We start from the raw sequence: 13,435 nt of genomic DNA on the forward strand, positions 1-13,435 counted from the left end.
GGCAGTTCTCTATTCAGTCATGCCCCCAATATTCAATCCTCTCATCTACAGCATGAGAAACGAGGAGCTCAAGCGTGCTATCAGGAAAGTGATTACATGGATTTTTCTTAAGATGGATACATTTTTCACTTTTCTCCACAAATGACATTGTTTGTTTTCCATTGCAGGCCTGAGTGGTACTTTCTTTCTCATTACTTTACAATTACCTTCTGTGTCATTTCCAATTACTACTTTCTTAGAAAAAAAAAGTATTTATTCATCCCACGTCTCCTGAGGTATGAAACTGCTCTGTTTACTCTGGACATTATTTGACTACCTGTTTGTAAGCACTCTTCCTTGGCATCTGCTTAATAAAACAGGATCTTCCCCAATGCACTACCTGAAATCATGCCTCTTCTTTCAAAGGTGTTGCCAGCAATAGGGCAGAACATTATGGTGGTTTCACACTGATGAAAGGAGTGGTGGAGGCTCACCTCCACCATTCCTTTCACCCCCACTCCTGAAAGAAATAGATGGAGTTGAAAAGGACTCCAGGGTTGTTTTAAGGGACAAGCAGATCAGTCACCAATTGCAATCATGAGCAAAGCAGACCCAGTGTAGGGAGATTAAGATAATTTATTGAGCATTACTAACAGTCTGGAACGGTGTGTACTGGGTCTGGCTGGCACAGCATCAGGACTCTCTCTAACCCTCCTCCCAGAGCCAGCAGTCTGGGGGTGGGCAAAAAGTGAGAAAGGAACATCACCAGGGCAGCGTACCTAAACCAATCAAAGCGATATTCCATGCCATATGATGTCACACTCATCAATAAAAGGTGGAAAAAGGAAGCTGAGGGGAGGGGTGGGCTCTCGTTGCAAAAACGTCTGTCTTCCCGAACAGCTACGTTCATTGAGGCCCTGCTTCAAGTACGTGGCCAAGCATCGCTCATTTATGGGAAGTAGAGAGTAATTTCTTTCCTCTGTACTTCCACTCAGCCTTTACTTTTTTTTTTTCCCTCCCTTTTCCCCTTTCCCTTTTTTCCCTTTAGTTAAATTGTTTAATAATAATAATCTTTCCTTAATAATTATTTGTCCTGGTTTCAGTTAGGCTAGATTTAATTTTCCTCCTAGTAGCTGGTAAGGTGCTATGTTTTGGATTAAGATGAGAATAATGTTGATAACACCCTGATGTTTTAATTGTTGCAGAGCAGTGCTTACACCAAGCCAAGGATGTCTCAGCTTCTCTCTTTGTCCTGCCAGCGGGCAGGCTGGGGGTGCAGAAGGAGCTGGGAGGGGACAGGCCCAAGACAGCTGACCCGAACTGGTCAAAAGGGTATTCCATACCATCTGACGTCATGCTAAACAATATATAGGGGTGGCTTGCCAGGATGGGAGGAATGGCTGCTTGGGTATAGGCTGGGCATCGGTCAGTGGGTGTTGAGCAACTGCATTGTGTATCACTTGTTTCGTACACATTATTATTATTAATGATTATTATTATTTTCTGTCTTAATAAACTGTTTTTATCTCAACCTACAGGCTTCATTTTCCTATTTCTCTTCCCCATCCCAGAGAGGGCAGGGGGAGGTTGAGCGAACAGCTGTGTGCTGCCTAGCTGCTGGCAGGGTTAAACCACGACAGTCCTTTTGGTGCCCAACGTGGGGCACAAAGGGTTGAGATAACAACAGATCTGACCAGAGTATGTTAAACTAAAATTGGTATAAGTATTAGACCTGCTTAATAGTTGCTAGTCACGATGTTGATTGCTTTGATCTCAGGTCTGCTATGCCTGTTTTCCAAATTGAGTTTAATAGCACGTTACTTTCCGTATGTGCTCCCTGTTGTGCTGTTTATCCTTTCTGGGGCTTGGTTTAAGATCATTATTTTACTGTGCAGTGTGACACTGGCTTATGATATGATGAAATTGCTGGTTATGAGACTAACATGGTTCAGACCAGCATGTTCTTATTGTCATGTCTCCTGAATGTACTTCATATTTTGTTTAAGGTTAAACAACTACTTAGGAATGCCATCCAGAGATCTGCCCTGAGGCAGGATAGCTATGAGTGGCAGGGAGTGTGGGAAGATATGGGCAAGTTTCTAGAGCAGTGGGCACCTCCAGTGCTTTGGAAAGTCACTCCTGAACAACTGCAAAATCCTAAAAAACTGGTAGAATGCTTGAAAAAAGGGTGTCATGACTCTGGTAGTTCCAAAGTGACACAAATCACTGCAACGTGGAGGGGTCTGGCCCATGCCTATTGAGATGCAATGGATGTTACTATAAACCTAGTGACAGACCCTGCGGCCACTCCAAGTCCTGTGACAGGCCCAGCAGTTGTTCCAGCTCCTGTGACAGGCCCAGCGTTTGTTCCAACGCCTGTTTTGGGCCCTGTGGCTGGGTCAGAGAAATGAAATGCAAATTGCCTCTGAAGCCGAGGTGAAAAAAATGGTTTAGAAAGTCAGATCATTTAGAACGCAGAGAAACTCCTGCTAAGACTAAGTATGGAGAAGACGAAGCCAGGCCATCAGAGGAACAAGAGGAGGAAGATGAAGATGTCGCAGAAACGATAACTACCCAAACCCTATTCCAGTGTGAGCTACAAGATGTGTGAAAAGATTTTGGTCATTGTATAGGTGAGCAGCCTGTCACCTGACTGCTCCAGTGCCAATTGTCTGGAATTAGAGGGCAGGGAAGCCAAGCGACTGGGATCCCTTACTAGAGCTGCAGGCATTGACAAAGCAATTGGAGATGGAGCACAATCTCACAGCCTCTGGAGGTGTCTCATCTCAGCTGTGAGGGAAAGGTATCACTTCAAGGAAGAACTTGTATGTCTACCAGGCAAGTGGACCACTATGGAGAAGGGAATCCAGTACCTGAGGGAATAAGCCTTACAGGAGGTGATTTATGAGGACCTAGACAATGAACAAATATCCACAGATCCAAATGAAGTCAACTGTACGTGACCCATGTAGTGGAAGTTTGTACGGAGTGCACCATCATCATATGCCAGCTCATTGGCAATAATGGACTGGAAAGAGGATGAGGAACCCACAGTGGATGAAGTGGCTAAACAACTCCGGCAGTACGAAGAAAGTCTCTCCTCTTCCTTACAGGCCTGCGTCTCAGCTGTGAAGAAACTTTCAGAAGAGGTCCACCAGCTTAAAGAGAATTTATCTTCCTCTCTACCTGAACAAACCAGTGTCCACCAACTAAAAGAGAATACTTTGGAGAAACTTTCTGGAAAGTGCCACCAAGTTGAAGAGAGATTTTTTTCCTCCGCCCCTGTACAAACCAGTGTCTCAGCTATCAGGGGTAAGCGTTCATCTGCACAAGGAAGACGATGTGGTGGGTACACACCCCATGCCACCCTGTGGTTTTATTTACAAGACCATGGAGAGGACATGAGAAAATGGGATGGAAAATCTACCGCGACCCTAGAGGCATGGGTACATGAGTTGCAAAAGAAAACAATTGGGAAAAGGGGGTTGTCTGAAAAGTTTGCTGCTCCAACTTCCAGCAGACAGTCCTTTAAACACAGAAACAAAGAAGATTCTGACCAGGACTAGAGGGGCCCTGCCTCCAGCCAGGAGGAGGAGAGGGATAATCGAGTTTATTGGACTGTGTGGATTCGATGGCCTGGCACGTCAGACACACATGTTAGGAATGTTTTAACAATTCGTGTCCATAAAGAACAGTCCTGCCTGACTCTGGGTCCTGCACTGGCAATTTAATTCTTGAACCACAGATGCAGTGTGTCCCAGTCTCCCCCTCATTCTAGTCCATTTATCAAGTCTTCAGAAAATACTCCTCAAATTTATGAACCTGTTTGCTTTTGTTATTCCGGACTTCTATTTCTAACAGTTACAGCCTTTTTTTTTTGTCTTCTTCGAGATTAATTTAACACTGCTATAGGTGTGACTGTCCCTGTGAATGGCTGGTGAGAAATGTTTTAATTACTCGTGAAGTGTCAATAAGAAAGCTATTTGTGTTTGTATGAAGTCTTTGATGTCTGGGGTTTCAGAACAGCTGATACGAACTAGTGACTGTTATGGGATAATATGCAGGCCTCTGATATCTGGCCAGGTGGCCAAGAGATTAAGAAGAAGAAGAAAAAATAAGATGAAGGGCGGCTAGGAGACAAAACTTGCAGGGGATGTTCTATAAACTTGATACGGTGCCAAGGGAGTACAAAGGGGAAGGACGAGAAAAAAACTTGGAGAGGAAGACTACGAGCCTTCAGCATGAAAGACCCCTAGAGACCCTCAGAGGGACCACCGGAGACTGATGCGCATGCTCCAGTAGGAGGGACTGGACCCCAGAAGCTAATTTTAATAATCTATTTTTTTAGAAGTAGTAATGAATATGTATTAGTCTAGGAGCATAAAAATCAGCTACTTGATGTAACTGGTGTGCATCCTGGTGGAGCAGAGACTCCCGGTGCACCCAGCGCTGTTTGCTTACCTCTATTCTTTTAATAAATCCTATTTTTTTATTTAATCCTATTTTGAAGATTGAGACATTTCTAACACACAGAAGTATAAGACTTTAGTAGACACTGGTGCACAATGTACTCAAATGCCATCAAGCTATAAAGGGCCAGAGCCCATCTGTATTTATGGAGTGATGAGGGATCCCAGCAGTTAACTGTATGGGAAGCTGAAGGGAGTCTAACTGGGAATGAGTGGCTAAAGCACCGTATTGTGACTGGCCCAGATGCTCTGTGTATACTTGGCATAGACTATCTTAGAAGAGGAAATTTCAAGGACCCAAAAGGGTTCCGGTGGGCTTTTGGCATAGCTGCCTTAGAGACAGAGGGCATTAAACAAATATCTACCTTACCTGGTCCCTCTGTTGTGGGGTTGCTGAGGGTCGAAGAATAGCAAGTGCCAATCGCTACCACAACTGTGCACCAGTGGCAATATCACACCAACCGAGACTCCCTGATTCCCATCCATAAGCTAATTCATCAATTGGAGAGCCAAGGAGTGATCAGAAAGACTCATTCACCTTTCAATAGTCCCATATGGCCAGTGCGAAAGTCTAATGGCGAGTGGAGACTAACAGTGCCTGAATAAAGTCACGCCACCACTGAGTGCTGCAGTGCCGGACATGCTGGAACTCCAGTACGAACTGGAATTGAAGGCAGCCAAGCGGTACACTACAACAGATATCGCTAATGCATTTTTCTCCATCCCTCTAGCAGCAGAGTGCAGGCCACAATTTGCTTTCACTTGGAGGGGAGTCCAATATACTTGGAATCGGCTGCCCCAGGGGTGGAAACACAGCCCCACATTGGGTGCCAAAAAGGACTGTCCTGGTTTAACCAGCTAAACACCACACTGCCGTTCGCTCACCCTCCCCCCTCCCTCTCTGGGATGGTGGAGAGAAACGGGAAAGTAAAGCCCGTGAGTTGAGATAAAGACAGTTTTTTAAGACAGGAAAATAATAATAGTAACAACAACAATAACAATAATGATGAAAATAATACTACTAATAATAATGTGTACAAAACAAGTGATGCACAGTGCAATTGCTCACCACCCACTGACCGATGCCCAGCCTAACCCCGAGCAGTCCGGCCCCCCTCCCCCGGTTAGCCACCCCTATATATTGTTTAGCATGATGTCAGATGGTATGGAATACCCCTTTGGCCACTTTGGATCAGCTGTTCTGGGTCTGTCCCCTCCCAGCTCTTGCTGCACCCCCAGCCTGCCCATTGGCAGGACAGAGCAAGAAGCTGAGAAATCCTTGGCTTGGTGTAAGCACTGCTCTGCAACAATTAAAACATTGGTGTGTTATCAGCACTCTTCTCATCCTAAGCCAAAACATAGCATTCTACCAGCTACTAGGAAGAAAATTAACTCTGTCCTACCTGACACCAGGACAAGGACTTTCCTCAGCTTGGTACAGATCCATGCTGAAGAACATCTTGAAGAGCTGCTGTTTGTGGGGAGGTCATGTAGGATCAGTTTGGGAAGGATGGCATCCTATGGGAGTGACTGTGGTGGTTTTACCATGCTGGGCAGCTAAATCCCACAACCGCTCTCTCAATCCCCCTCCTTTAGATGAGGAGGGGGAGAAGTAAAGCAAAGAACAACTCACGGGTTGAGATAAGGATAATTTAATTAAAGGGAAATAATTATAATAATTAAATAAAGACTACCATGAACTAAACAATTTAACTAAGGGGAAATAAAAAGGGAAAGGGGAAAAGGGAGGGGAAAAGGGAAAATAAAAAGAAGGGAGGAAAACAAACAAACAAAATAAATGAAAGCTATATGGAAGTGCAGAGGAAAGAAATTACTCTCTACTTCCCACAAATGAGCGATGATTGACCACGTCCTTGAAGCAAGGCCTCAACACACGCAGCCGGTGTTCGAGAGGAGGACCGACGTTTTCCCAATGAGAGCCCACCCCCCCCCTCTTCTTCCTGTTTCCACCTTTTATTGCTGAGTGTGACATCACATGGTATGGAATATCCCTTTGATTGGTTTAGGTCAGCTGCCCTAGTGATGTTTCTCTCCTCACTTTTTGCCCACCCCCTAGGAGGGTTAGAGAAAGGCCCAATGCTGTGCCACTGCTGCTCAGCAGTAGAAACAACACTGGTGTGATAACACTGCTGTTCCAGCTACAAGTACAGAGTACGGCACTGTATGGGCTGCTGCTGGGAAAGTTAACATTCCAGCCAGACTCAGTACAGTGACCCCTCACTTGAAGGGGGGGAGAGTAATCCCGCACTTGAAAGGGGGAGAAGGGGAAGAGAGAAACATGGAGGGAGCAGCGGAGACGAAGCATCATGGACTGATGCCCCTATTCCTTATCACCCTGCACCTCTTGGCGGGAGGAGGTAGAAGAAGTGGGGTGGTGGTAAAGTTGCTTCTAGTTGTCTTTTAGTTGTCACTGCTCTGCACTGCTATGTGCTGGCAATAAATGATGTTAATCTTCCCCAAGTCTGTCCTGTCTGGGACAGTAGTTGTGAGCCTTGGTCCTTACCTCAGCCCATAAGTTGTTTCTTTGTATTTTCTTCCTGTATCCTGCTGAGGAGGGGTGTTGAGAGAGTAGCATGGTGGGCACCTGGGAGACAGCCAAGGTTAACACACCAAAGCTGGGCATTGAGTTTGGGAGTAATTTGGGAGTCCTGGCACAGTGGAAGCTTCCTGTACTGTTATTGCTTTATGTGCATTCCCCTCTGCAGGGTAACCAAACCCCACTGCCCCTCCTGTGGCTCTCTGGGACCTCTCTGCAGTCACCGCATGAGGCAGCATGCATGCAGGGGTAAGGAAATGTTCCCCCAGCACAGCCCCCTGCCAGCCCTCACTGCCCTGGCCCCCACTGCCCTTCTGTTTTAGCAGCCTCCCCCCTTCTCCCAGCCCTGCCCCAGCCCTAGCATGTCCCTCACAGGGATAGACAGCCCTGCCCTGGGGCCTGCTGGGCTCTGGGCTTGATGAGGGACCAGGCTGGGCTGGCCGTTCCCCCGGTACAGGCCCTGAGCCCAGCAGGAGGATGGAGGTGCTCACGTTTCAGTGATCGGCCATCCCCAAACCATGGTGGAAAGCTGGTGCTGGGAACTACTGGCATGAGGGGCTAGGCCTGGTGGTAATTTTCCTGGGCAGTTTCTCCTTCTTTCCTGCTACAAGTAGCAGAGCAAATCATGTCTGACCAATCTGGTGGCCTTCTATAATGGAGTGATTGCATCGGCTGACAAGGGAAGATGGCACCTAGCTGGACTTCTACAAGGCCTTTGACTCAGTCCCACATGACATCCTGATCTGCAATTTGGCAAGTGGCGGATTTGAAGGGGGGATCATTCAGTGGGTAATGAATTGGCTTGAAGGCTGTGCCCAGAAGTGTTGGTCAATGGCTCCATGCCCAGGTGGAGGCCAGTGGCAAGTGGTGTTCCTCAAGGGTCTGTCTTGGGACTGGTGCTGTTTAGTATTAATATCAACGACACAGACAGTGGGATCGAGTGCACCCTCAGCAAGTTTGCAGATGACACTAAGCAGAGTGGTGCAGCGATACACCAGAAGGAAGGGATGCTATCCAAGGGACCTGGACAAGCTAGACAAGTGGGCCCATGTGAACCTAATGAGCTTCAACAAGACTAAGTGCAAGGTGCTGCACCTGGTTCAGGCAATCCCAGACATGAGGACAGACTGGGTGAAGAACTCATTGAGAGCAGTCCTGCAGAGAAAGACTTGGGAGTTCCAGTGGATGGAAATCTCAACATAAGCCAGCAGTGTGTGTGTGCTTGCAGCCCAGAAGGCCAACTGCATCCTGGGCTGCATAAGCAAAAGATAATGGCAGGACAAGGGGGAAGGTTTTTAAAGGAAAAGAGAGGAGATTTAGATTAGAGATTGGGAAGAAATGCTTCACTCAGAGGGTGGTGAGGCACTGGAACAGGTTGCCCAGAGAAGCTGTGGATGCCCCATCCCTGGACGTGTTGAAGGCCAGGTTTGACGAGGCTCTGGGCAACCTGATCTAGTTGTTGGCATCCCTGCCCATGGCAGGAGGGTTGGAACTAGATGATCTTTAAGGTCTCGTCGAACCCAAGCTGTTCTATGATTCTGTGATTCTATGATCTCTGCCTTGAGGTATGCTGCTTGAGAACCCCTTGGGCATGGGGATGGTCGGCAGGGTCCCAGGACCTCCTCTGCCTGCTCCCTCCTCCCATGGGGCTCATGGAGGCTGCCAGCCCTGCAGAGGACCCAGAAGAGGGCTTGTCCTGCCCATGGTCACAACTGGACCATGGCCCTCCAGATTCACCCCAGCACCTCCAGCCTTGCCCAAGGGTTATGTTTGGGGTACTGGGGTACTGGCAAGCACTCAGGGTGGGGAGATTGTCTCAAGGACATGTGCTCAGGACAGGGACTGAGGAACAGCATGGGTCCTGGGTCATGCTTGCCTCTTCAAGGCAATTTCCAGCCCAGATTATGCCTTCAGTCTCCATCCCTCCTCGGATCTTTTTGGATACTCCTGGTTAACTCTGTTCTGGCCGTTCTGGTCAGAGTGGGAAACACGCAGTGTACTGGGTCTGGCTGGGATGTTAGCTTTCCCTGCAGCAGCCCATACAGTGCTGTGCTCTGCACTTGTAGCTAGAACAGCAGTGGTATCACACCAGTGTTGTGTCTGCTGCTGAGAAGTGCTGGCACAGCATCAGGACTCTCTCCCACCCTCCCAGAGCCATCAGGTTGGGGGTGGGCAAAAAGTGAGAAAGGAACATCACCAGGGCAGCTGGCCTAAAGCAACCAAAGGGATATTCCATACCATATGATGTCACACTCAGCAATAAAAGGTGGAAAAAGGAAGTAGAGGGGAGGGGTGGAATCTCGTTGGGAAAACGTCAGTCCTCCTGAAAAACAGCTACTGAGGCCCTGCTTCAAGGACGTGGTCAAGCATCACTCATTTGTGGGAAGTAGAGAGTAATTTCTTTCCTCTGCACTTCCACACTGCCTTTACTTGTTTTGTTTTCTTTTCCCTTTTCCCCTCCCTTTTCCCCCCTCCCCCATTTTCCCTTTAGTTAAATTGTTAAATTAATAATAATATTTTATTTTTCCCTTTAATTAAATTACCCATATCTCAACCTGTGAGTTGTTCTTTCCTTTACTTCTTCCCCTCCTCTTCTGAGGGGAAGTGAGAGAGTGGTTGTGGTGGAGTTCAGCTGCCTAGCATGGTAAAACCACCCCACCCAAATGGATAGGAATGAGTGCTACCAAAACTCCTTCCCCAGGGGTCTTTAGATATGCAGGATGCTTGGAAGGATTATGGAGCATTTCCAAAGGTACTAGGTATGTTCAGATATGCCTGAGGACGACCTGAATCCCCCCGCAGTCTCCCTTGCCTGTGCCTGCTGCATCCCCATTGCTTCCACAGAGACTGCAGACACCTCCTTTACCTCAGATACAGAGATATCACACAGAGGCTATGAGAGAGTCGGCTCACACCCAGATACATACTTTATGTGGGCTCCAGGAGAAAGAGAGCAGGTTGATGCCTCAGCAGAAGTGGAAGGAATCCAAACAGTTGTGAAGGAACAGGGTAACCACTTATAACAAAAGCAACAGAAAAAAAATGTATTCGTGTATATTAATAAATCATACATATTATATGCATAAAAAAACAGTAACAGCAACTAAAAACAAACAGGTCTGTCATGGGACAGACTGTGAGTCATTTGTGGAGAGAGAGGAAAAGTTTATCACTTCTGAAAAATGTCCATGAAATCACTTTCCTCAGGGCATCCTTCAGCTCCTGGTTCCTCATGCTGTAGATGAGGGGGTTCACTGCTGGAGGCATCACCAAGTACAGAACTGCCACCACTACATTCAAGGATGGGGAGGACAGGGAGGGCGGCTTCAGGTAGGAAAAAATTCCTGTGCTGATAAACAGGGAGACCACGGCCAGGTGAGGGAGACATTTGGAAAAGGCTTTGTGCCTTCCCAGCTGAGATGGGATCCTCAGAACAGCCCTGAAGATCTGCACATAGGAGAGCACAATGAAAACATAACACCCCAAAAACGGAAAACCACTCAATATGAGGAGTGCAACTTCCCTGAGGTAGGAATTTGAGCAGGAGAGCTTGAAAATCTGGGGGATTTCACAGAAGAACTGGTCCACAGCATTGCCTTGGCAAAGGGGCAGTGAAAATGTATTGGTAGTGTGCAACAGAGCATTGAGAAAAGCAGTAACCCAGGCAGCTGCTGCCATCTGGGCACAAGCTCTGCTACTCAGGAGGGTCCCGTAGTGCAGGGGCTTGCAGATGGCAACATAGTGGTCATAGGACATGACAGTGAGAAGAAAATACTCTGCTGACATGAGAAAGGGGAAAAGAAAGACCTGTGCAGCACATCCTGAATAGGAAATGGCCCTGGTGTCCCAGAGGGCATTGGCCATGGCTTTGGGCAGAGTGGTGGAGATGCAGCCCAGGTCGAGGAGGGCGAGGTTGAGGAGAAAGAAGTACATGGGGGTGTGGAGGCGGTGGTCGCAGGCTACTGTGGTGAGGATGAGGCCGTTGCCCAGGAGGGCAGCCAGGTAGATGCCCAGGGAGAGCGTGAAGTGCAGGAGCTGCAGCTCCCGAGTGTCTGCGAATGCCAGCAGAAGAAGGAACTCGGTGATGGAGCTGCTGTTGGACATCTGGTGGTTCGGGGAATGGTGACCTGTCCAAGAAGAAAACAGAAGGAGATATTAAGACAGACTTCAGAGGACTCATTCCTGTTCACATTGGACTCATGGGGCTTCCTGTATGTGAAGGGAGACGTTTTCAGTGGTTGGGTCCCTGAATAGCATGAGTGGCATTTGGTCCATTGAGGGTTTTCCCTATTTAGCATCATGAGAGATTATGGCATATTGGTCATCAGCCAGTATATGGTAAGAAAGACAGATTCATCTCATCCTAGTTTACCCTCCTTCACAGATGATATCAGAACCAAAAGCAGGCTCATGAAGGCACAACTGGCCTAGTCATTTGCATACCTCTTTTTTTTGATAAGTTAGACTGTCTTCACATCAATTTCCCTTTATCACACCTTTTACCCAGGTACTGTATGTGTAATGGTATTTTAAAAGCTTGGAAGTACCCTTTCTGCCTTAGATGAAAGTAAAACTTCACTCTCTGCTCTCCAGAAGACAAAGTGCAACAAAAGTGTCTTCTTCTGTACCTCTTTAGGATTCCCCTGTAACATCAGAGAAATGGTAGAAATGCTTGGAGGCAAAATGCTCTGGTGTGGGGTGACTGCCCCAGAGGTTGCTCTGAAAAAGAGCCTGGACTGTGCTGAGTGAATGCACAACTCCTCTGTTTCCCTGCCCAGCTATGGGGAGAGGGAGGAGAGGGACAGGACGAGGCTCCTAATTCATGTGGCTGAAATAAGGGCTCTGAGAAATGCAAAAGGGCACAAAGAAGCAGTGCCCTTCTTGGGGCCTGTTGTAGCTTTCCAGGGATTACCTCAAGCTGACATCTCCTCAGGAGAATGACCTCATTGCCCAAACTGAAAGGACTGCATTGCACAGAACATGAAATTTTCAAAGGGGACTTGGACACCTGTGTCCAACGAAAACACCTCCAGGGCAGGGGCAGTGCCAGAACAGGAGCTTAACATCCCCCATCAGCACTGTTACTGCCAAAGAGTGCCACAGCGAGAACAAGAGCAGTGCACACAAATGGAGAAAGAAGGAAATGTACTGTCTTCCTCCAGCTGAGAGGAGACAGCCAGACACTCAAGAAAGCCTTCTCCCTAGCAGAGGCCCAGCCCAAGGCCTCCCTTGCTCTGCCCCCCACCAGGCTCCCTGCACATGGCCCTGGGGCTGCAGGGGAACCTGCTGGCAAACAGCCTGAAGGAATCCCTGGGGCTCCAGCCCTCACCTGTCACACACAGCACTTGACAGCAGGCTCATTTCTTCTTACAGAAAACCAATTAAGTGTAACAATCACATCTTGTCCCAGTATCAGTTTGGACATGAAGCTATGGTCAGGGACTGATATTTTTCATCCCCACTTCAGGATGGAATTCAGCAGAGTCAGTTGAGGCAGCTCATGCAGGTTATTCCTGGGGCTGGAAGGGGTCTCAGCTCCCTCCCATGTCTGCCACAGACCCACAGGAGCTGGGATTCCACTGGCCTCAGTTCAGGTGTCCACAACATAGGCACCTTACTGCGAATTACTGTGCCTTTATAGCTCCTTAGTGGAGATGGAGGATGGGCACAGGAGGGTAGACCTGTGACGGTCCAGGAGTTAGACATGGTGATCCTTATGGGTCCCTTCGAACTCGGGATATTCTCTGAAATACCTGGTAAAATTTGTGCTTGATCCTCTGCGAGTCAGGTGGAGGCATTCCTTTGGGTAACTGAAATGGCAGCACATGCCACATGTAGGACAACTGAACCTGTCCCTACTCCTTATGTGCAGGGCAAAAGGAGTCATGTGTCACAGGAAGAGCTAAATGTATTCGTTCCTCTTCTACATGGCCCTTGGCTGTAACGCTTTTGTGTCACGGACACCTCCACAGACCCTCAGATCTCACCAGCAAGGTCTCTCTGCCCTTTGTGCCTTGAGGCAGGACTCTGCAGGGGTACAAGAGGTGGTGGGTGAGGATAAAATCAGTGGTTACTTTGCAAACTACACCCTTAACAGTTCATGGGACCTAAGGGCCTGCATCCACGGGTACAGGGAGAGTGTTGTGGCCTGGAGGTACTGGCTCCTTATGATCCCAGGAAGGGATCAGACAGCACCATTCAGGTGCTGTAAGGTGTTGGGAATCGGCACAAAGGGCGTGGACACGAGTCCGTGGAACAGTTGTTCGATCTGGCTATTCGGGCAATAAAATGGAGCATGATCTGACTCTACTGGTGTCTGTTGTGCTTTCGGCCGTGCTTCTTGCAACGCGCTCTAACATATGGCGCCCGAACAGGCTGAGACCCGAACAGGCTGAGACCCACACAGGCAGAGGGATCGGAGCGGCGTCGG

General features: G+C 48.1%; 1 protein-coding gene across 1 annotated transcript; it reads right to left on the reverse strand.

Annotated features, from left to right (window-relative positions):
- Positions 1–10,146: 10,146 nt before the first annotated feature.
- On the reverse strand, positions 10,147–11,109 carry LOC116501365 (olfactory receptor 14A16-like). Its single transcript, XM_032206875.1, has one exon. It carries the CDS (start codon positions 11,107–11,109, stop codon positions 10,147–10,149), a length of 963 nt encoding a protein of 320 aa, XP_032062766.1.
- Between the last annotated feature and the right edge of the window lie 2,326 nt (positions 11,110–13,435).

This window comes from Aythya fuligula, chromosome W, assembly GCF_009819795.1.
Source record: "Aythya fuligula isolate bAytFul2 chromosome W, bAytFul2.pri, whole genome shotgun sequence".
Taxonomy (NCBI): Eukaryota; Metazoa; Chordata; class Aves; order Anseriformes; family Anatidae; genus Aythya; species Aythya fuligula.

What these genes read in the sequence shown, in the direction of transcription:
- LOC116501365 (XM_032206875.1), bottom strand. Translation starts at nt 11,109, where the DNA reads ATGTCCAACAGCAGCTCCATCACCGAGTTCCTTCTTCTGCTGGCATTC.